The sequence below is a fragment of the Ipomoea triloba genome, chromosome 6 (assembly GCF_003576645.1).
Source record: "Ipomoea triloba cultivar NCNSP0323 chromosome 6, ASM357664v1".
NCBI lineage: Eukaryota > Viridiplantae > Streptophyta > Magnoliopsida > Solanales > Convolvulaceae > Ipomoea > Ipomoea triloba.
Genome location: NC_044921.1, coordinates 18,586,578 through 18,609,763, shown reverse-complemented (window position 1 = coordinate 18,609,763; position 23,186 = coordinate 18,586,578). Strand labels below are relative to the sequence as shown.

The 23,186-nt window shown below is 36.0% G+C and overlaps 4 protein-coding genes across 5 annotated transcripts in view; 2 read left to right on the top strand and 2 right to left on the bottom strand.

Annotated features, from left to right (window-relative positions):
• Positions 1–3,557: 3,557 nt before the first annotated feature.
• On the top strand, positions 3,558–6,969 carry LOC116022329. Its single transcript, XM_031262982.1, has 2 exons — positions 3,558–5,682; positions 6,497–6,969. Exons 1-2 carry the CDS (start codon positions 3,823–3,825, stop codon positions 6,593–6,595), a joined length of 1,959 nt encoding a protein of 652 aa, XP_031118842.1. The 5' UTR covers positions 3,558–3,822; the 3' UTR covers positions 6,596–6,969.
• Positions 6,970–7,675: 706 nt separating this feature from the next.
• LOC116021990 (G-type lectin S-receptor-like serine/threonine-protein kinase At4g03230) lies at positions 7,676–11,480 on the bottom strand. Its single transcript, XM_031262528.1, has 7 exons — positions 10,211–11,480; positions 9,415–9,552; positions 9,149–9,306; positions 8,837–9,047; positions 8,475–8,712; positions 8,183–8,333; positions 7,676–8,080 (listed from the first exon to the last, which is right to left on the bottom strand). The coding sequence occupies exons 1-7, from the start codon at positions 10,467–10,469 to the stop codon at positions 7,778–7,780; spliced, it is 1,458 nt and encodes a 485-aa protein (XP_031118388.1). The 5' UTR covers positions 10,470–11,480; the 3' UTR covers positions 7,676–7,777.
• A 1,018-nt stretch (positions 11,481–12,498) lies between these two features.
• Positions 12,499–17,611, bottom strand: LOC116022641 (calcineurin B-like protein 3). Its single transcript, XM_031263421.1, has 10 exons — positions 17,482–17,611; positions 16,107–16,170; positions 15,845–15,993; positions 15,271–15,353; positions 15,026–15,085; positions 14,622–14,730; positions 14,482–14,534; positions 13,465–13,545; positions 13,022–13,134; positions 12,499–12,907 (listed from the first exon to the last, which is right to left on the bottom strand). The coding sequence occupies exons 3-10, from the start codon at positions 15,960–15,962 to the stop codon at positions 12,850–12,852; spliced, it is 675 nt and encodes a 224-aa protein (XP_031119281.1). The 5' UTR covers positions 15,963–15,993; positions 16,107–16,170; positions 17,482–17,611; the 3' UTR covers positions 12,499–12,849.
• Positions 17,612–19,556: 1,945 nt separating this feature from the next.
• Positions 19,557–23,186, top strand: part of LOC116023230 — a 5,163-nt gene continuing 1,533 nt past the window's right edge. Inside the window, exons 1-7 of one of the 2 annotated variants that reach the window (XM_031264218.1) lie at positions 19,557–19,791; positions 19,871–19,933; positions 20,064–20,311; positions 21,092–21,187; positions 21,943–22,301; positions 22,534–22,745; positions 22,846–23,102. In XM_031264218.1, coding sequence (XP_031120078.1) covers positions 20,113–20,311; positions 21,092–21,187; positions 21,943–22,301; positions 22,534–22,745; positions 22,846–23,102 — 1,123 coding nt within the window. In that variant the 5' untranslated portion in view covers positions 19,557–19,791; positions 19,871–19,933; positions 20,064–20,112. Of the gene's footprint in view, positions 19,792–19,870; positions 19,946–20,063; positions 20,312–21,091; positions 21,188–21,942; positions 22,302–22,533; positions 22,746–22,845; positions 23,103–23,186 lie in introns of both variants that reach the window. The other variant, XM_031264217.1, reaches the window with a different exon arrangement.

The following is a 23,186-nucleotide window of genomic DNA, read 5'->3' as shown; positions in this document are numbered from 1 at the left end:
TTTTTTTTTTTTTTTTTTTTTTTTAATGAATCACAACATACCAATAAGTAGGGTTAGAAAATTGAGTAAATACCTGCCTAAGTAGCTCAATTGGTCACAAGAGTGAAGTTTGGGAGAAGATATCAGAGATCAAAATTACCACGATAAAGCACACTACAAAAATCCTGCACAAAAGAATTAAATTGAGAAGATGTTGATAAAAATTGAATTTGTGATCATTCAAATACAATAATTATGCTCAACTCATTTGACCTTTTATTATAGATGATGGGAGTGGGTTCGAGCCTCAGTGGAGGCAACTGTTGACTCTTTGTGCTTCAGTAGGTTGAGAAATTAATGAACAGATACTACATTGTAACAGAGTCAGTAGCACTCAAAAAAAAAACTTAATTTTGATTCTAGCAATGAGTAATTAGGTAATATGGAATGTACGCATCCTTGTATACATCAAAAGCTTTATAAAATATATAAATGATAAAATTAAAACAGTAACTTAATATTCCAAAACCTAATCATACGTCTTCATGAATAGTATACTCACACCTTATTGTTTATGTAAACACAAAATGTGTGATATTATGCTACTACACAAAGTGCTTAGATAATTATTAATAGAGCAATATTTCATGTACTATTATATTTTACATTATTTTTTTAGTTTATATCATATTAATATAATATATTCATATCAATTTAAATAATAATTATTTTTAATAAAATTAGAATATAATAAGGCTATTAGTTCTTGCTAATCTCAATAAAATTAGAATATGAGTCCTCTACAAGATAATCTCAAAGGTTCTTGCTAATAGAATGAAACCTTTGCTCTGTAACTTAATCTCTGAAAATCAGTCCGCGTTTGTCCCAGGCAGACTAATAACAGACAATGTCATGCTTGCATTTGAAACACAACATTTCATGAAGAGAAAAACTCAAGGTAAGGAGGGCTTTGCAGCAATCAAATTGGATGTTAGTAAGGTGTACGACAGGGCAGAATGGGCTCTTCTCCGGGCAGTTATGATAAAAATGGGATTTGATTTGAGATGGGTGAATCTGATTACAGAATGTGTATCTACAGTATCCTATAGCATTCTTCAGGAGGGGGTGGAAATTGGTCCTATTGTTCCCCAGAGAGGACTGAGACAAGGGGACCCACTCTCACCCTATCTTTTTATTCTAATCACGGAAGGGCTTAGTGCTATGATTCGAAGAGTGGAAGCTAAAGGAGATATTCATGGCATTGGAATAGCTCCGGGGGCACCAAAGATTTCTCACTTGTTTTTCGCTGATGATAGCTTCATATTCATAAAAGCCAATCAAGTGGAAAGCAAAGCACTCAAAGAAGTGTTAAAGAAGTATGGAGAAGCTTCTGGTCAGATTATCAATTATGAAAAATCAACAGTATCCTTTAGTCCGAATGTGAAAACTGAAATGAGAGAACAAATCAAGCACATTGTTGACGTAAGGAAAGAGGGTGTGGATGGGAATTACTTGGGTTTGCCGTCACTTATAGGGAGAAACAAGAGAAGTATTATGGGGTTCATTAAGGGAAGGATAATAGACAGAATGAAAAGCTGGAATCACAGGTTTTTGTCCAAGGCTGGAAGGGAAATCCTCTTAAAGAATGTTATACAAGCTCTACCTCTTTATGCTATGAGTACTTTTCTTCTTCCAAAGGAGATGATCAAGGAAATCGAGAGAGCTATGAATTCATTCTGGTGGCGAGGGGAAACAGAAGGAAAAAGAGGGATAAATTGGAAGGAATGGAATAAACTTACTGTCCCAAAGAATTGGGGGGGTCTCGGGTTTAGGAAACTAAGAGAGTTCAACCTGGCAATGCTTTCTAAACAAGCTTGGAGGTTAATGGAAAAACCCAACTCCCTTGTTGCTAAAGTCTACAAGTCAAAGTACTATCCATGTAGCTCATTCTTGGAGGCAAAAAAGAAGGGAAGTCCTTCTTTCATTTGGAGCAGTCTGATAGAGACGCAAGACATCATTCGGAAGCATAGCCGATGGAGAGTGGGAAATGGAAAAGCTATTCGTATATGGGGAGATAAATGGCTTCCCAACCAGGTAGATGTTGAGATTCAAACTCCACCTTTCCCATACCTTGAAGAAGCTCCAGTTTCAGCCCTAATGAAACTCGGTAAAAATGAATGGGATGAAGATATTGTGAGAGAAATCTTTACTAATAGAGATGCTAGCCATATTTTGAGTATTCTCTGCCAGTGATGCAAAGGGAGGATAAACTAATATGGAAGGAAGATAAAAAAGGCTTGTTCACTGTCAAAAGCTGCTATGGTGCAATTACAAGAAGGTTTGACCAAGCTGAAAAGAAAAAATGGGCCACAATGTGGAAGCTTAACATTCCGAGGAAGATTAAAGTTTTTTTTTGGCAAGCAGTAGTTGCATGTCTTCCAACTACTGATCTCTTACGAACAAAATGTGTGAGTTGTTCCACCACTTGTCAAATGTGCCAAAGGGAAGAGGAGTCCATTTTACATCTATTTGTTCAATGTCAGTTTGCAAAGGAATGTTGGAATTTGTCAAATATGCCAGTGCGAACAAATAGTGTTAATTCTTTCTCAGAGTGGGCAGAATACCATATCAGCAATCTTAAAAAAGAACAAGCCAATCATATGATCACTATTTGTTGGAAAATATGGAATGCAAGAAACAACAAGGTATGGAACCAACGTACACCTTCTAGCAAGCAAGTGGCTGACGAAGGAAAGTTCTTCTTAGCTGACTGGAGGAGCATAGTTGAAGGAGATAGAAACAGGAGAAACCAAACAAACCAGCGAATAGAGAAATGGGAAAACCATGTCTAGGGTGGATGAAATTGAACACTGATGCGGCAGTTGATGAACGTCGCGGTGTCATGGGACTTGGATGGGTTCTTCGAGATGAACAAGGAAAGTTCATTGTTGCAATCAGTGTACCGGGGAAGGGAGTTTTTACTCCTAGTGAGGCAGAAGGAATGACAGTTAGGGAAGCGCTAAGCTGGTTGAAAGTGAAAGGCATCACAAAAGTTCATATTGAAACTGATGCTCTGCTGGTCACCCAACAGCTTAGCGAGGGTGAAGGAGTTTCTTCTTTTAGTCTCTTAATTTTGGATATTAAAGATATGTTAGATTCTTTGTCGAATGTAACTATCTCTCATGTTAAACGTACTGCGAACATGGTTGCCCATCAGATGGCTGTACGTCAGGAGTGGACGTTTGACCCTCCTTCTTTTATTGTCAACGATCTGTATCACGATTTGAATTAATGAAAGTATTGCTTTTTGGCTCAAAAAAAAAAAAAAAGGCTATTTGCACCTATGAAGTTTTGGTAATTGCAATTTGTAAAGCCTTGTTGGCATTTTTTAATTATGTGTTGCAAGTTTGACACTGTTAGAATTGCAAATATTGCATTGTAACATAGTCACAGAACTAAAAATAAAAAAATAAAAAAAAAAAATAATAAATCCATGTCCACACATGGAAAGGTTCCCAATGATGAAACCTAGTCTTCTTCTATATTATTGTACAGATCTATTAATGATTACCCAAGATTCAAGAACACCTAAATTTGATGCCTGGGCATTCCACTGCCAGAATCCAAACCCCATTTCTGTGAATTCTGATTTCCATTCTTTTCATCGCCCAATCATCTAAACCCCAGTGGAAAAACCCCAGCAAAGCCCTTTGTTGTCACACTGACATTAAAGCGCCTTGTGGGGTTTTGAGAGAGAAGGATAAAAAGAGGATCTTTTTCTTCTGCTTCCTCTTTCTCCTTCCCCCGGGAAAAGGGGGAAACAAGGAGAGAGAGGGGGAGTCAATGGAGCTAGTACCATATTCGGATACAAAGGACTCTGAATCAAAACCCAATTCTTTCCCAGCATGGGATGAAATGTTTAGATCTGCATCCATGAGAAAACCCGACGATCCATTGCCTCAGAACCCACTGCCACCGAAGCCACCAGCGAAAACTGGCCAAGAAAGCCCTTTAGCTCCCCAGGAGTCTTTGTCTGGGGACTCACAGGTACGCCTTGCCATTTACATAGCCATGGCACACGCTGGGCTTGCCCTCACAATCTTCATTTTGTATGGTGTTTGTAAAATACTTGAAGAATACTTGAGGCCAATTCTCTGGGCTGTGCTGTGTTCAATCCCTTTGAGGGGAATCCAGCAGACCCTTGTAGGGTTTTGGTCTGAGCCTCTGAAATTGGGGCTCACTGAGACCTTTCTGGCTATCCCTGTTGCTATTTTCAAGATCTTTGTTGGTACCCTTGTTGAGATTAAGGAGATGGTGGTCAGGGTTGTGCTAAGGAGGAGAAAAGTTTCTGGCTTTAGGCATCATAGAACTGGGTTCTTCATAGTGCTGAGATGGCTTGTGTCTTTTTGGGCTTTTGTGATGACTTATGAGCATCTTGGGGGCATTGCCTCTGTGGGACTTCTTGCATTGGGGTTTATGTTTTCAGCATCTGGTGTAGAGTCTACTATGAGTACAGTTACTTCTTTTAGGAGTCAGAGCTTTCGCCGCTTTCCTATTACTTCTTTCTTCACTAGGGCAGTATTGAAGAAGTTGAAAATCATTGTGGCCATTGGATTGATTGTTGGAATGAGCGTTGGTTCTCTGGCCGGTGTGATATTCTTTTCGTATAAGATTGGGGTGGAAGGGAAAGATGCAGTGTTCCGGGTGCAATCACACCTAGTGGAGAGTAATTATGCGGAGAGAATTGGTGTTAAGAAATGGATTGATGAAAATGATGTGCCTGCAATGGTTGATAAGTATACTACTCAGGTATACGAGACTGTGTTTGATCAGATAGATAGCTATGCAATGCAGTACAATATGACCGAGTTTGTTTCAGGAATTAAGCATTTCTTGAGGGTCCAGTCGGATAACTCTTCCGAGCGCTCCACAGGTCTGGTATCGCCCTCTCCATATTATGAGAAGATCTTGAACCTTAAGGGGTGGATTAGGAACCGAGAATGGGGGAAAATTTACGCAGAAATGGATGGAATTTTCAGGGAACTGCGACTTTCCAGGGAGGACATGGTAGTTAAGGCAAAAGGGCTTGCCCTACAAGGAGCAGATGTGATGCAGCGTGTAGTGTTTAGCGGTGCGTCTGTTCTGGGCGGCAGTGCAAAGATTATGTTCGTGGTTGCAGATTCCATAATTTCTGGTGCTGCGGGTGTGTTCAATTTTGTGTCTCAGTCTATGGTTTTCCTATGGGTTCTTTATTATCTTATTACATCAGAGTCTGGCGGGGTAACAGAACAAGTAATGTGTATGCTTCCCATTTCGCATTCTGCCCGGGGTCGCTGTGTTGAGGTTCTTGACAAAGCTATTTCTGGCGTTCTTTTGGCTACTGCCGAGATTGCTTTTTTTCAAGGGTGTCTGACTTGGCTACTTTTTAAGTTGTTTTCGATACACTTCTTGTATGTGTCCACTGTGCTTGCGTTTATCAGTCCCCTGTTTCCGATATTTCCTTCTTGGCTTTCAACAATTCCAGCAGCACTGCAGTTTCTTTTGGAAGGAAATTACATTTTCGCCATCAGCTTATCCGTTATTCATCTTGTGCTTATGGAATATGGTGCAAATGAAATTCAACTAGATATTCCTGGCTATAGTGCATATCTCACTGGTCTCAGCATTATTGGTGGAATGGCATTGCTCCCATCAGCTGTGGAGGTAACACTACCATGATAACTTGGATTTGATGTGCTTTAGTTTCCCAATTTCCTTAATACTTTTCTTCTTTTCCCCCTAATTTTGGAAAAAGTTCCATGATTTCATTATTCAGTCCCGAAAATGTTCTTTTTAACTGTTGACCGAATTACTCTCTGAAATGATAGTTTCTATACATTCAGCATTATACAGAATTTGAAATGCATACTTCTGTTATCACTCTGCATTCTATGTTTCAATAATTCAATCTTAGACTTCTCTGTGTTGTCTCACCAGAAAAGGAAGAGAATTAAGATGTTGTGTAGCATTACATTAAAATGTGCAAAGGTTGCACTTGGTGTATAGTGAGCTTTGCCCACTCGAGTTTATTTTTGACCTTTTCACATGAACACAAGCTTCCGGTATAAGCCTGAAAGTAGATTTTTCTTAGATTATTGGATCTCAGCACTGCACTATGCTTACTTCCTAGGGGATCACCCATCCCGTGATTGTTGGAAGTCAAGCTTAACCGCAGTGTTTCTTGGCTATTTGGTCGCCATATCCTACTTAAAACCAATCGGTGATAAGTAGGTGAATATTAACCATTTAACTATATCACTCCATGGTAAGCCACAACCCCACGTCTCGAATCAAGCAAGGGCTGAACTCAGCCAACTCGGCCGACACCCAACATATTTGGTCTATTAGGATGGATATAAATTTCTTGCCGTCCCGGACTCTCGTTTGCTAGATATCTTGTGCAGTTGGCTTGAATGTTCAACTAAATGCTAAATCATTGTTGTTGTGTTGATGACATCCATAATATATTCTCATGTAGGGAGCAATAATAGGGCCATTGGTAACTACCGTTGTGATAGCCCTCAAGGATTTGTATGTGGAGTTTGTTCTCGAGGGATGGAAGGAAACTCTGGATTAAGAACCATCATGTCGTTTGCTTTTAATTCCACGCGGCGCAGATTTGAATCCCACCGGGAACTCGGGAAGAAAGCTGCATGCTTTACTAATTTATGCAAAACCACAAAAGGCTTTCAGATTCTTCCCCCATGGCAGCTCCAACGTTTTCCTGTGTTGTATCAAAAGTGTTTGTGTGTTTGTTGAATGGTGAGGTTTCAGAACTATTTTCTATAGGTTTAGGGGTTGTGGTTGTGGGTATGCCTTCTAGTGTCAGTGTTGATGTGCAGTTCTACTTATACATTTCCACATGTAGTTTGTAGCAATATATGAATTGAAGACAATCTTAGAACATGTTTGGCTATATTTAGAAGAAAAAAAGGTTTTTGCACGTGGGTATATGGCATTTTCTTAAGGTGAAAACATAAAAATAAACATTGTTTACAAAAACCTAGATGGAGTGTGGTGGAGCAGAAGGGATTTTACCTCCCTACTCCAATCCTTCTCAACCTTCCGGAAAGGAGGGAAGCAACATGTTGAAAAGCATTAACGGATGGCAGATTGGTTGAATAATGGCAGATCTAATGAAAAATATTACTTTGAAATTAAGTCATTTAATTTAATAATATAATGGGATATGGCTTATTTGTTATTAATGACATTAAATATAGGGATAAACTACAAATAAGCCATTGTATTATTTGGGAACAAGCAATTAAGCCATTACTGAGTTCAGTAAAACAAAGCAATTAAGTCACTAAAAGCAGAAAAAAGTTCAATTAACTCAATTAACTTTCAGGCGAAATTTTCCGATGACATGAAATTTTCTATAATTTATGGTCGCCCTCGTCGGAGAAGGCGACCATAAATTTTCTGCAATTTCTGGAGAAGGCGGCCGAATTAGGCGCTAGGCGGCCGCTAGGGAACAATTCGCCTTGGCCTAGGGGCACCTAGACGGCTGATTTTTGCAACAGTGTTAGTAAGTTAAGTTGGACTTTCGTGTTTAGGCCAATAAAAATAATTCTTCACATACAAAAGGTTCTTAAAAGTTGGCACAAAAATGCTAGAGGTGTGTGTGTGTAATGAAATACTAAACTAGTTATAAATATAAAGTTGATGATATATTAAGATTATTTTTCAAGCAACTATTGCAACAATATAGTGTGTAAAGTGAACAATATAGTGCATCATCATTACATATATATCTCTATCGACCTTCTAATGAAAAGGTGAGCTGGTTGGAACATGGTTTATCTGGTGGCACACTAGAAGAGTCATTGCAGGTTTGTATTCTTGTAACAAAAGCAGGTTTGTTTGGTCTAGGTAAAGTCATACTTTCATCCATCAACATTAAAAATACATTAGGCATAGTGGGACGACATTTTGGATCTTCTTCAATGCATAGCAACCCCACATTTATACACCTCAACACTTCGTGTTCCTTGCAACATTTGTGTAGCGAGTCATCTACTAAATCCATTATGTTCCCTTCATTCCATAGCTTCCATGCCTGAGATAATTTACTCAAGAAGAAGAAGAGTAAATCAAGCCAAACATATATAGTTAAATTAAAACACTAACTTATTAAGGTTTGTGAGGTTTCGTAACTTACATAGCCTAAAAGGTTTGAAATTTCTTCATTTTGAAAGAATGCCTTGTTTTTCTTTCCACTAATGATCTCAAGTATGATTACTCCAAAACTAAATACATCAGATTTAATTGAGAAGAGTCCACCAAGTGCATATTCAGGAGACATATAGCCACTTTTTATTGTCATAAAACGCAATCCAAAGATCATGCATGAATTATACAAAATCAAAAGCACAATAAGTAAATCACTAAAAAAAACAACGAATAATTATGAATTGTTAAAATTATTGAAATTAAGATATTATGATACTTACTAAGTGCCAACGACTTTTTTGGTATTTGCTTCAAATGCAATTCCAATTACCATTCTTGCTAATCCGAAATCTGAAATCTTGGGTGTCATTTCCTCATCTAATAAAACGTTACTTGTTTTCATGTCCCTATGGATGATTCTCAATCTTGAATCTTGGTGGAGATATAAAAGTCCTCGAGCAATTCCCAATATGATATCAAACCTTTTGCTCCAGTCCAACAACAGTCGGCATGTTTGATCTTAAAAAGTAATTAGTTTAAAAAAGATTGTGAAAACAACTAGTTAATAAAATAACAATTGATCGAACTTATTAATTTATATATAGTTTATCAATGGAATAACAAATTAAAGATCTAGGCTTACCAAATATGAAGGTGTCTAAACTCTTGTTTGGCATATATTCATATAGTAATATCTTTTCTCCCAGTTGTGAGCAGTAGCCAACAAGTTTAACCAGATTTCTATGTTGAAGCTTTGCAATTAGTATAACTTCATTCTTAAATTCATTGATGTCTTGTCCTGATTGACTTGATAATCTTTTTACTGCAATTTCTTGCCCTTCCGGAAGCATACCCTACAAGGCCATTTTCATTATTAGATATTATAGAAAAGCAAAAGCAACCTGAAATGTATTGCTTAGCTAGCTAATTAATAAAGAAATAATTGATTGATAACCTTATAAACCGGACCAAAATCACCTTTTCCTAGCTTATTTTCATTGGAAAAGTTGTTTGTAGCTTCCAATATTCTTTGGAGAGTAAAGAACTGAACACCAATGCCTTTCTCATCAGTATCTTCATCTATCACTTGATCCATTGCTTCCACTGCATGTTCTGAAGTGCACAGAAAATTATTCCAAAACCTAATATGTCAGAGACTCAAAATATGGTTTTAATTAATCAATGTCAACACTGAAAATTTCTCTACAATTAACTACGTACCTGTTGTTTTCAATGCTGTTCTCATCCTTTTAAAACAGATGTAGAAAATAGTGCATGTAATTAGAGCTGCAGCAGCAACTGCTACACTAGGCAGCATGATAGATTTGAGCTTCCCTGACAAGTGCTGTGAGTTTGTATCTGTTGGCATGAAAACAAAACAAAACACATTGGTTGGGATATGAAATGATGAGGGCAAGTTCACTTAAGTTGATCGAACAATTGCTCGGTAACCATAAATTTTAAGTTTGACTCTTTGGATTTGAGTCGGTCATTTATGGATAACGTATCTAGACTAGTTTTTTTTTTATGATCCTTTGCCGACCAGGTCAAAAAGCATATTTCACGACGAGTGCACCTTCTGGGTAGGGATGTCAATCTTAGTTCGATCAGCTCACTTGATAAGTCCGAAAAATTTTAAGATTAGGGTAAAAAAAAATTTAGTTCGATATATCCAACTATCTAAATTTATTAGTCTTGAGTCAGTTAAGCCTACTCTTTATTTCACAAGTAATATAGAATAAAATATATAAGGAACTTATATGTAAGTTTATTTAGTAATTTTTATTAAATTTGTAAATAAAATTTTAATAAATTTATTATAAAATAAAATATTTTTTATTAAAATAAATAATGATTTTAAAAAAAAAAACTTGTTATAATTATTATTTTATACGATAATTAAATAATTATTTTAAGTTTTTTTATTATAAAAATTAAATTTAAGGTGACATGTTAAAAACTGTAAATTGGACAAATTATATGAAATTGATTAGTTTAGGGACCTAATTATACTTACCTTGGATATTTGGGAATTCTGAAGGGGCAAGTCTGACGTAAATCGTGTTTCCATTGCTGTCGTCTTTCCCAAGCTGTTTGAGGTTAAAAAGTTCCCCTACCCAAATGGAACAATAACCGCTGCTATTACTATATGCATAAGCGGTACAAGAACAATTTTTCTGACAAATGGATTCGCATTCTGCTTCACTCCCGGCAGTAGTGTTCTGAGGATGTCCTGGCAATCTCATATTTGTATACATTTTGAACCTTTCCTCCATTTCATCACACCTCAATCTGGTCTTCCTTACACAGCCTTGGAATAATTGATTCAAACCCCGGTGTTTCTCTGAGAAGCCATACAAACAAGCGCAAAGCGGCGATGAATTTTGATTGCAGATGCTGAATGGGCCGCAATACGCGTAGACGTCGCATTGTTGCGGCGGAAGAAGAATGATATCCGCCCACTCCTTTGTAGCCTCCAACCAAGTTTGACACTTCTGTTGCCCGTTTACGTCCAGTAGCCCTCTTGAGATCACCGATTCAATTATAGAGTAAGTGAAGTAGCTCTCGTTCTCGTTGTCGACGATGGTGAAATTGAAGGCGGGACTCGGCTTCAACGAGCGTAAATTCCCGAATCCAAATTTGGGCCCGCTGTTCCAGTATTCGTCTGTGCCGTTCCACAATTGGAACGCGGCGTTGCCGTCGTTGTCGAGAGAGTAGAGGCCGGGCGATGGATCGTCGGGAGTTTTCCAGGACGTGAGGACTTGTTTGGTTTTGGTGCGCTTGTTGTAGCCGAACTTGGAGCCCGGCAGAAATGTGTCTGTTGGGTGTTCGACGCTTTGCCAAAGTGGGGTTTTCGAATTCACGCCACTCAATACCAAGTTTCCGTCGTCGCGGAGAGTTGCTAGCACAGAGCTTAGTTTCTCTGCGGCGCTGACATTGGTAGACCACACCAAGTTTTGTGCCCCGTCTAGCAGCACCAGGTCGCCGTCTAGGATTCGCAATTTGGAGGAGTGGATTGCGGCGACTCTATTTGCTACCCACACTATTGTTATAGGGGAGATATTTTTGTACCAAATGCCAACGTAATAGTTAGAAGACTGAGCAGATTTAAAGTAACCCAACTCGAATCTTCCACTGGGAGATGATATAGTTGTATTTTGAGTTATGTATTTGTTTCTACTACATAGGAGAACGGAGTAGCATTCAGAAGAGAAATGAGAAGAAGAAGAAGAAGGGATACAAAAAAAGTTATTTCCATGTTCCTGGGCCTGGTCTGCTTGCAACAATTGTTAACTCCGTATTATATATATAGAGCAAAAGTGACGAACAGAATTGTGTTTTCATTTGAGGAGTGGAAGACTTACGATCATCCATGAAAACTAAAGCTCCTCTGTAAGCGAAATGCAGACATAAATATCGCTGGCTGTGACCAAGTCCAAAACCCGATTATTATTGAATATTGAATCTGTTTATTTATGATTTGAGAGTGAAGGATGAAGTGAATTGATATCTTGTTGTTCAAAATCGTGCATTCATTTGATAATATTTTATGGGTGGGGGAAATACGGATAGGCGTTCATAGTACCCTACCACATTCAAAACCTTTTTTGACTAAGGGAGGGAGCCAAACCAAGTTTTAAGAAAGGGGAATCATTTAATCAATTGAAAGGTTTAGGGGTTGTGGTTGTGGGTATGCCTTGTAGTGTCAGTGTTGATGTGCAGTTCTAGTTATACATTTCCACATGTACTTTGTAGCAATATATAAATTGAATACAATCTTTTAGAGCATCACCATCAGCAGTTATTAATGGGTTATAGTGGGTGACATGGTGGAGAGAGAGAGAGAAATTTGGGGTTCCTCTGCAAATGAGGTTCTTGGAACAGTAACAAAAGCAAAAGGATATCCGTGTGCTGTGGCGTTAAGGCGCACAGCAGCGCCTAGCGAATGCACCAGGCGCGCCTGACAGACCTTTTATTTATTTATTTTTTTCTAAAATTATATTTGTTTAATTTTTTTTTCATCTCTACCCATTTTCTCTTTCCTAATCACACTTACAAACACTCCTTAAATACCGCGAAATAACTCCACTACTAAAGATGCTCTTAGAACATGTTTGGCTATATTTAGAAGAATAAAAGAAGTTTTTGCACGTGAGTATATGGTATTTTCTAAGGTGAAAATATAACAACAAACATTGTTTACAAAAGTCTAGACGGAATGTGGTTAAGGGGAAGGGACGTATCTATCCTTAACTAAAGGTTAAATGATTGGGTATTGGCCTGTTATTTCTGTACTATACATCATTACATCATATTTAATTGAAATACAATCAAATTCAAAAAAAAAACCATATAATATAAGAACCTCACTGCTATTTCTGTACTATACATCATTACATCCAAATTCCAAAGTATACCAGTGGGTGTCTCAAGATGGCAAGATATGAATTACATCACTCGCTCAAATATACATAATCACTTGTCACAACAAAAGAATAACAAATCATTTAACTTGAAATAGAAAAACAGACACCAAACACAAATCAAATACTCACTTTTAATGTGACTCTGAAATGATACAGCAAAATGGCTGGGGAGGGAAACAAAGAAACTCCTATTCCATAAACAACCTCATATAACTGCATGATTCTTCTATCACGAATCCTCAACCCTTGAGTGAAAGACGAAGCTTGGGAAAGTGGTGGTTATGTCCCTAATTAATGAATTTTCTATGATTAGAACAGTAGAACGAAGAAAAGAAAAAAAAGAGCATGATCTTGGTTAAAGAACTCAGTAAATAAAATCATGCAGTGTATTTAACACCTACTTGAGGTACTGCAGGGTCATATTCTTCAAAAGTGAAGGGTGTCGCAAGACCAAACTTCTCCATTCCTCCTTATCAATCTTCCCGTCGTGTTTTGTATCAGCTTCCTCAAATGTCTGGGGAATAGAGGAAGAAGTTAAACACACTATTCAATCTACAGGGATACATAATTGTCTATAACCAGTTTCTTAGATCAACATGATAAGACAGTTTTAATCCTAGCTACCAAAGAATACATAATTAAAAAAAAAATGACATGAAATTAATTCCTATTGTCTAAATGAGAAGTGCTAAATGCAAAAGATAGGTGAATGGGATTGGAGTGCCTCTTTAGTCTTTTGCGTTCCCCTCCTCCTCCTCTTAAGTGCAGTTACATTTGTATTTTTTTATTCTTTATTATCTTTTAGGTGTCATATTTAAATTGGGAGTCCAGGATGATGAAGTACCTTGTCAATGATACTCTCAATAACATCATCTGAAAGGTTCATACCAGATTCAGCTAGGGTAGCAACCACCATTTGCTTCACCTGCATTAGAACCATGATTAAAACGTTCCAGAAATCATTTTAAGAAGAAAAATATTGTCATCAAATCCCATATATGTGCTTATTTGGCCCATAGCCTATTGAGTTATTGGAGTTTATCTACTCCAAAAAGCTAAAAGTTGGGCAAAATAGTACTTGTTGATAATAGTAATACCATTTTGAAATATATAACAGGAAAAAAAAAAAAAAAAAAACTCAAAATAAGCTCTTTTCTAACAAGTTTGGGTAATTTAATGGTGCATTAATGACACTTTTTGAATCCCAAATATTCTATATTTGAATAATTTTGACTCGTAATTAATAAACGCAGGGCCTTAGTTGTAATTTTTACCATCTCTAATATAAAAACTAAAAAGAGTTGTAATAGTCAAATATCTAAACAACATATCTATTTCAAGAACTTAAAACCATATATGTATTTGATCAATCATATTGAAAACTTCTGCAACAAGTTCTTTTTAAAAAAAGCTCTTTATCAAAATAGATGTTTTTTGGGAAGTTACAGCCTAGCCGTGGAAGCACTAAAATATGTGATTGGACACTACACAAGTCATTGATTGAAGAAAAATAATGCTTCCGAATTATGTCAATATTGTCTGTTTGGCTCAGATAATTGCTTCTCCAAAAAAGAGGGTTTCTTGAAAGCATCAGTTTGAAACTTCTTGAAAAAGAATCTTTTCCCTCTAATCTAGCCTCAAAACCACTTTATTTATTTGTATTGTTATTGTTACTGTTATAGCTATTGTTATTGTTGGTGTTTGGCCAACCTTCTATTTTTAATTTTTTGGTACATAAACTAAAAAATAAGCTAGGCCAAACAAGCACAGATTGTTCAAGATAACCTGTCAGAGCTCCAACAACAACAAGAATAAAAAAGAAGGAAAAGAATACATAAATAAATGCTCTGTAATAAATTACCTCTTGTCTCTCAATGTAACCTTGTTGCTTGAGATCATATAATTGAAAAGAAACTGCAAAATTAACTCATCATAATTAGATGCAGCCAAGCAGGTACTTTGAATATGAAACTTCATATCAATACAAAGAATCTAACATACATTCAATCTTATCATCAATAGGGGCATTTGGATGAAAAACAGATAGTGCACGAGCAAACTCCTCAAAACCCAGGATTCCATTATGCCTTGTATCGAACAAATCAAACACCTGCACTTCATGGTCATGAAAGTATAAGTCCAGTCTTCAATACTTGTAAAAGTATTGAGAGGAATAAAGATTCATCACATAAATAAAATCCATAGTCAACATTAAGTAAAATAATCTTGTTCATTGGAACAGCTTGACCATTGAAATCTTGTAAAAACATGTGCTCACTGGATGAGCACAGTAAATAATAGCACCAATTAAGCAATTTGTGCGAGGAAACAGCACATATTTTTAAAACTGGTAGGAACTCTGGACAACAATTATCAAGAACAAATTAAGGTAGTAAAGAAGATACCCGATCAGCAAATAAGCTTTCCTTTTTGTTTGTTTTAAATAACGCTAATTGAAACTCTTCCTGCAATATAGTACCCATTTCAAAATTCAATAGCATCTAGATTTTAGGACTCAAGGCATTAATGCCTGAACAGAAACAAATAATTATATGTAGGAGTTCAACTATAAGAAATCTGGATTCAAAAATATATACAGAATAATGATATCTTGAGAATTAAAACACAGACTGGCCAAATAGACACAAACCTTGTTTATCAGGCCATCATCAATCACAGCACTGCTGATCTTTTTAAATAGCTCATAGAGTGCCTCAATTTCACTGACACTAACTGCAGCAGAGGAGGAAAATTTCATTGAATAGTGATCCAATCCATCACTCATCATACATTAAATAAAACTTTTGGCCACAATAGTTGAACCAAAAAAAGTTATATTGTAAAAAAAAAAAAAAAAAAAAGAACACTATGTTAATGCCATCTACAGCATATTTCCTTGTTCAAAAACATTTACATCACAAAGAAATGTGAAATAATAGTTTTTAAAAAAAATGAAAGAAAGGTTTAATATTCTAAATCAGACATATAAATAAAAAAAACAATTGTAAGTATTAGTAAAGAAAAACCTGAAAAATACAGGTTTTTAGAGATAAAATCTAAATACAAGCACATAGAATCATCCAGGTGAAAGTACAAATATGTATGACACCAAAATTTGTTTCATTTGCCATACTTTCATGACATGAATTCAAATACCAAAGCAGAACTTACACACACACATATATATATATATGATATACTTATATGACATTCAAGAAGCATACACACGGTCTCTCGTGCAAGGATTTCAGGATCATCAAGGCCCCGTGGTTGTCTATCAAGATCACAGCAACGTAGTAGGGAAGTGCCCAAATGTTTTATTCCATCAAAACACTGCAACATGGTATCTCCTGTGTATCAAAATGCTCCATACCTAGTACAACAATGGAGGACAAGGTCGAAGGGACAGTTTAGTGAATTGAGAAGGAAGAAACAATATTTAGGACAAGCAAGCTATACAATGTCATATTGCAGAAAATAAGTAACCTTTTGATCATTCTCTGGCTCTTCTAGCTGAACGCGGAACTCTGAATGCTATGTTGCGGTCGACCTACCCACAAGCAATAAGATTTGAAGAAAAAACTGTCTATAATACAGAGATAGATAAGGAAGAAACCTTTCAAAGGATAGAAACATCATTTGTTATTATTAAACTTTTCCTATATACTTTCCTCTCTGTTATAAGAAGATCTCAATTTAAAATATCATTCAAGTCATTAGATGCAAAGTTGAACTGACTCTTCAGATACTTCTACTAGATTATTCAATATTGAATTTTTCATTCTTAAACCTAAGAACTTAAGAGTGAAAAAGTATATTTTTAGATCCTTGTCTAATGACTTGCAAATGTGATTTTGACAGAAAAGAGTCAATAAAATCAGAGACTATCGTGTAACTATGTCAGAACTTGTCATTCTGTATAAATCCCCGTGGAGTGCAGCAGAATATCATACCCCTAACATTCCTGAGGTTACATGAAGTTGTCAATCAGTAGAATGAAAAGCAGAATGGGGAAGTGTGCATCTAAGTCACGAGTTCAATTCTTCCTAACACCCAGTCGGTCAAGCAAAAGAAAAGTGAAGAAAAGGAAGCCTCTAAAGAAGTCATTTATATATAAGATTCCGTGTGAAGCTCTGTTTTCTATCACGAGTGCACTCTAGTGTCACAAACATTTATTCCCATTCAAACGGGTTATCAACAACATTTTCAGTTATAGTAGGAAACAGCCCAGTAAAATTTTACAAAAGGGCACTTTGAGAAAAATTTCAAATACATGAACATGAATTCAGAATTGTTGTGTTCTTCACAAAACCCAATTCCTCAATGAAGTTACCAAACTTTTCACAGCAAGGAACCAGTCCCTGTGATCTCTAGCTGACAAAAACTGAAAATTTCATTTGCTTTCTTCTCAAAACCCAACCTACAAGGTCCTTCAGCCTTCAGGGTACATTTTGATCACCTTTAACTCACGTTTCAGAACATTTAATGACAAAAACGGAAAATTAGCACATTTTCATACAGAAATTAAATATTGGATGTTGTTCATCACTACTCTGCTGTAATTACTACCAGAGGGCAGAAAAGTTCAGAGTTTATAGCATAAACAAAAAAATAGAAATAAAAACTCGATCGATTTATAACATACACATCGAATATACAAACTACGAAGAATGTTTACACCAATAATTCAACAATTACAGAAATAAAATCGATTCAATCGGCAATTATCCAGACCAGATCTGAGACTATCCAACAGACAAATTATGACAAGTCCGAATTTCTTAAAGCAAGTGAATAGTGTTTCAATTTAAATGAGATTATTACCAGAAGATTAAAAAAAAAATTGAGTAAAATACTGAACCTGAAATTTTAGAGAGAAATGGTGATGAGAGACAGAGTCAGAGATAACTTCTGCTGCTACCGTTGCTTCCTGAAGCTAATGATTGGTAAATACAAGGCAAGAGAACTACAAGCAAGAATCGTTGTCAAATAAATAAATAAATAAATAAATAAATAAATAAATAAATAAATAAAACTACAAGCAAGAATCACGACATTTTTTCTATTTTAATATTTTTTTTTTCCTTTTTCACTTTTATTTGCTACTCTTATAAATTTTAAAATACTATTTAAACTTTCAAAAGTACTTCTTACTTTTACTCCTTCACTTCAAATTTTAATGTTATATTTTTCTTGATTGGACATTTTTAGTCTATGTCTTATTTGTTCTACTTATTATTAATTAATCAAATTAATTATTTTATTTATTTTGAGTTCTACTGACTCGGTTACAATGTAGTATCTCCTCCACTAAGGCTCGAACCCACTCCCTTCCACATGGGAGTGTACATCGGGTGCCGCTTGACCACAAGGCCTTTGGCACTGATACTACACTTAATATTATAAAAACTTTAATTAAAAATAACTTCACTCAATGTTAATTAAATCAAACACATCAGAGACGAAAAAAGTACTCCGTATAAAATTAGCCCTTGAAAAAGTTATATTATTCCCTATCTTCCTCATTAAACTCACCACACCCACCCTGCCCTTCCTTTGTCTTGATTCTGTATCCAATCTCTCTCAGCTCAATAACGCTTCAATTTATTCTCTGCATTTAATTATTACTTCCCCACCACTACCAGTGTTCCTCTTATTTAGCAGTTTAGCTTCCGCTCCCAGTTTTGCTTGATCATTGCTTTAATTTGCAGAGGTTGAAGAAGAACTAGGCGGGTTTGAGAGAAGATATATATATATATATATATATATATATATATATATATATATATATATATGGGGTTTCTCCTGTTCTTGGCAGGCAGTTTCTGCGGTGCTGATGAAGATCGATCGAGAACGGAGAACCATCGGCATAGAGGGTAAGCAGTGAACCAATTTCCCACATCGAATTCATACCACAAGTATTTTTTCTTAATAAGCTCCTAGCTGGGTTGTTCATTCGCTGGGCTTGGTAACGCTAGCCTGTAACCCGAGTGGGAGCATTAAGATGGTGGAACAATTGGGCTTTTCGTGAGGGTTGGGCTTGGTTGCTACTTACTGGTCTGCCCGTTCCAAGTGGTGAGTGCGCCGTGGAGTCTCCGCTAAAGTGGAGGCGTCTCGACCCTTAGATTGTGGAGGGCAATGCGTCAGGCTGGCTTCACAGAGCAGCGAAAACCTCCTCCTCTCTGCAGTGGAAGGATAACAGGCCGGTGCAATCCTTGTCCACTAGCGCCTGATGGGCCGCCCAAATTGAACCACCATCTCTTTTTTTTTTTTTTAAATTAGAGCTCTGTTTATTGGGTTTCAATCCATTTCCCATCTGCCTCAGTTTTTAACATTTGTTTAAAAAAAGCTACTTAGTTTGTGCAATGATGTAAATCATTTTAAATTATTTTATAGTTAATTATCTCAAACTAATAAGGCCCAATAAACAACTGTGTACACTCTCTCGTACAGTGTTGCACTTGAAACCTTATAAATTATTTTTAATCTATATTGCAAATATAAGAAGAATAAATGATCTATATATAAAACATTGTTTACGAATATTTGAATTTAATGTGTAATTACTAAAAGAAATAATTAGTGATTGGTATAGTGTTATAAAGTAATTTAAATTACAAATTATTAAGAATTTCTTTATAAACTACATTAATCGTTGAAGTACAATTTTTAAAGATTCATCCCAAGAAAATATTATATATATAACATAATAATAATAATAATTTTTTTTAAAAGGTCTTGCTTTATTATAGTAAAGGAAGTTTGTAATTATAAATATTATTCATGATTTTGATGTCGCTAATCTATATAAATACCTAAATAAATAAAGAAAACATAATTAAGGTAGAAGTAAATAAATAAGTCACAGTTTTTATATACACAAAATTACACCTTAAACATATGTTAATACAAAATAAAAAATAAAAAATAAAAAATCCACAAGCTAATCCCTTCAGATTTTCAGTTCACACTTGCTTCTCGCATCTTCTGCCTTTCTCCTCTGTAAAAAAACGCCGACAGCTAGAACCCAAGTTTTCGATACTCTGCTTTGCCCTTTTCTTTTTATTCTCCATGTCTCTCAGTCATTTTGAAGTTTTGAAGGAAGTTTTGCAATTTGTGTGATTTATTTACTCGTCAGTTTATTTTTCCAAACCAAAAATCTTATAAGAAGGTATATTTATTTAAACAATATTTTGTGTTTATCGACATCATTTTATTTTCTAGATCAGTCTTAATATAATTCTTTTTAGGTTTCAAACGATGGCCAGAAGTAGATCTGGGATGCCCGTCTTCAATCTGATGCTATAATACCGGTTACTTTTTAGGTTTCCCTGCCATTTCGAGCAAATTAATGTTGATAATGATTGCCCACAATTATTATTATTATTATTATTTTCGTTTTATGCCTTGGTGAAGTCGTTATTTTGGTTTTATTTGGATTAGGCAGATGAGGTGGTTCGGTTCTTGAATGTGATTTTGGAGGGATGTTGTGATGGGTGTTTATAAACACAACAACGAGCTCTTCCCAGAGAGAAGAGGCATAGCTGTTGTTGTGTCTAAATCTCTGGATTCTCGTAGGAGTCGAAGGCTCAGCCGGGTTTCGAAGCGAAGTTTGTTGCTTTGGGTGCTTCTGCTTGCTGTGCTGTTTTCAATCTATTTGATTGTTTTTGGTTTGAAGATGCACTCTCATGGTGAGTGGGAATTTGTTTATCCCTTTTATTGTCTAATGTGGAAAAATGAGCTTATCATGTACACATAACAGTAGCAGTTACCCATTCTGCAAATTTGAGTGGCATTTTAGTTTTATAATGAAAATGGCATACTCTGTTAGAATCCATAACTGTCAAGAGCCTGTTGTGAAGTGAGCCTTGTTGGTCATTTTGGACAGTAAACTTTGGACCATAAGACATCCTGTATTACCTTTTTTCAAGTTGTTTGATGTTTGTTTACAAGTCCCTGTATCTGTTAATCAATAACACCCAATAGCTGTTATAGTGGTCATATTGTTGTATGCCTAACTAAAGCTTTTTAGTTAAGTATACACTTGGCCTTCTTGGGGTTGTATATTATGTGGTCATATATGTAGACTCAAGTCTTTTACCCCTTGGGGTTGGCTATTATGTTGTCATATATGTCTACAGTCTACTCAAACCTTTTACCTCTTGAGTTTGCCTATTATGTGGTATTATATGTAAACTCAAGCCTTTAACTTCTTGGGGTTGCATAGCTCGGTGCCTTGGTACTATGCTGCATTATAGTAATTTGGATGGCAAAACATGCTCCATGCTGTGTAACTACATACAGAACAATGCTGTGTGTCTGTCTTAAAAGAGTAGACATTTTGGGGTTCATAATTTTAGATTGTTTATAAACTCAGTAACATATATCATATTTTGAGAATGACTATGAATTGATAAAAACTGACACAAATATAGAATTATTGAGGTGTGTGTCTTTGATCATTCTCTCAGATGGGTTGCAAGACAGTCATTCATCTTGGCTTGAAATACAAGATGAAATTTCTGCATTTAATACTTCAGAACCGAGGAAGAAACCCCGCAGGCAGAGTAAGATAGCTTTTACTGTCTTTCATTACATTGTTATATAAGGTTGATTCTATTTCCAGATTGTCTGCTAATGATGCTGTTTGTGGAGTGGTGTTTGAATGAATAGATCGTCTTTTAACAAATAGTATTGGAGTTCATGGAAAATTGGAAATCATTGCTTGAGAACCTTATACAAATAATATTTCTGAATGATTATACACACACAATGTTCTGGTAGTACTAGTGCCCCATTTTCTGGTAGTGCTAGTGCTCCTTGCAGTTCAATGGCATCAACCTAAGATTCTATGTTAAATGGCCTTGGGTTCAAACCATCCTCTCCCTTAAATGGCCTTGGGTTCAAACCATCAACTTAAAAGAAAACTTGTTTTGTTGTATCTATCATGAACTTTTGGAGTATTGAAGGTTGACTGGTTATTTTTTTAGTATAATATGGCTTCCAGTGGATAATTAGCCCCAGAAGAAAAGGAAAGGCATATGCACATCTGACATTCAAAACTGAGTTTTGGAGAACAAGACAGAATCACAATCTGTTGTGACAAGATGTCTTTGACCACCCTTCACCCTTTTACTGTTTACTCTACATAATCAAACATAGACATATAGGAAATATAGTGATCTTATCAACGGCATCAGTTTTATCACAATTGTGTTGATTAATCCTATTAAGAAATTGTAGATTAAAAATTCAATGGTTTATTTTTTATTTTTATGATTCAGCAACTCATAAATTTGACTTCGTTTTTTTATTTTTCCAGAGTTTTTCCCTTGTGAGGTAGCATTGCGAGATTCAGTTCATTATCTTATTAACCCTGAGGATGCAATAAATTTCACTTACTTCTCTTTGGATTACATCCAAAGAGAAGACAAGACCTCCTGGAATGGAGCTTTTGAACATAGATTTGGAGGACATCAGACCCTTGATGAAAGAGAAAAATCATTTTATGCTACCAACAAAACAATTCATTGTGGCTTTGTGAAGGGGGGTGAAGGTTTCCCAAGCACTGGATTTGATTTGGATGAGAAGGACAAAAGATATATGAGTACATGTAGAGTTGTTGTATCATCATGCATCTTTGGTAGCTCAGATTTCTTAAGAAGGCCAACCAGTAAACTGGTAAGAATCCACTAATTTTCTGAGAGTCCCCTTTTCCAGTGTCTTCTAATATGAGTCTTCTTCTTTTTGGCAATCCTATCTAATTGGCACAGTGAACTTTTTATGTACGATGTACTAAACTGAACTTCTTGAATGGTCCATGAGTAATCATTGAGGAACATATAAAAAACTGCCTAAGATACTGCTCTACGTGTTAATGGTTGCATTGATGTCAAATTGTTATGTTTTTCAGATTAGTGAATATTCCAAGAAGAATGTCTGTTTTGTAATGTTTGTTGACAAGGGAACACTTTCCAAGCTATCAGCAGAAGGACATGTTACAGATGAAGAAGGAAATATTGGGTTGTGGAAAATAGTGGTTGTCAAGAACTTACCATACAGAGATATGCGGAAAACTGGAAAGGTGCCAAAATTTTTATCTCATCGCCTCTTCCCTTCTTCCAGGTGATTCTCACACTATGTTCACTGTTATCTGATTGCTTGTTCAGTTGTTTGTTTGAAATGAATTATGACCTATTTCTTTCTCTTTTGCCACATACTTTAGGTATTCTATTTGGCTTGACAGCAAGTTGCGCCTTACAACTGATCCAATGCGGATTATTGATCACTTTTTGTGGAAAACTGGGTCGGAGTATGCGATTTCAAATCATTATACCCGGCACTGTGTCTGGGAGGAGGTGGTCCAAAACAAACGTCTAAATAAGTATAATCACAGTGCAATTGATGAACAATTCAACCTTTACAAGGCTGACGGTCTTACCAAATATGATCATTCTGACCCTAATATACCTCTTCCAAGCTGTGTGTCTCTTTTCTCACTTCACTCTTATTATTTCTTTTTTTTTTTTCTCTCTCTCTCTCTCACCCCCCCCCCCCCCCCCCCCC

Coding starts and splice junctions, on each gene's coding strand:
- LOC116021990 (XM_031262528.1), bottom strand. CDS start 10,469: ATGGAGGAAAGGTTCAAAATGTATACAAATATGAGATTGCCAGGACAT. Junction 9,553..10,210: donor AGAATTCCCAAATATCCAAG/GTAAGTATAATT, acceptor TCATGCCAACAG/ATACAAACTCACAGCACTTG. Junction 8,334..8,474: donor AAAAAAGTCGTTGGCACTTA/GTAAGTATCATA, acceptor GACAATAAAAAG/TGGCTATATGTCTCCTGAAT.
- LOC116022641 (XM_031263421.1), bottom strand. CDS start 15,962: ATGTTGCAGTGTTTTGATGGAATAAAACATTTGGGCACTTCCCTACTA. Junction 14,731..15,025: donor AAAGCTTATTTGCTGATCGG/GTATCTTCTTTA, acceptor CATGAAGTGCAG/GTGTTTGATTTGTTCGATAC. Junction 14,535..14,621: donor TATTGATGATAAGATTGAAT/GTATGTTAGATT, acceptor TTAATTTTGCAG/TTTCTTTTCAATTATATGAT.
- LOC116022329 (XM_031262982.1), top strand. CDS start 3,823: ATGGAGCTAGTACCATATTCGGATACAAAGGACTCTGAATCAAAACCC. Junction 5,683..6,496: donor TGCTCCCATCAGCTGTGGAG/GTAACACTACCA, acceptor ATTCTCATGTAG/GGAGCAATAATAGGGCCATT.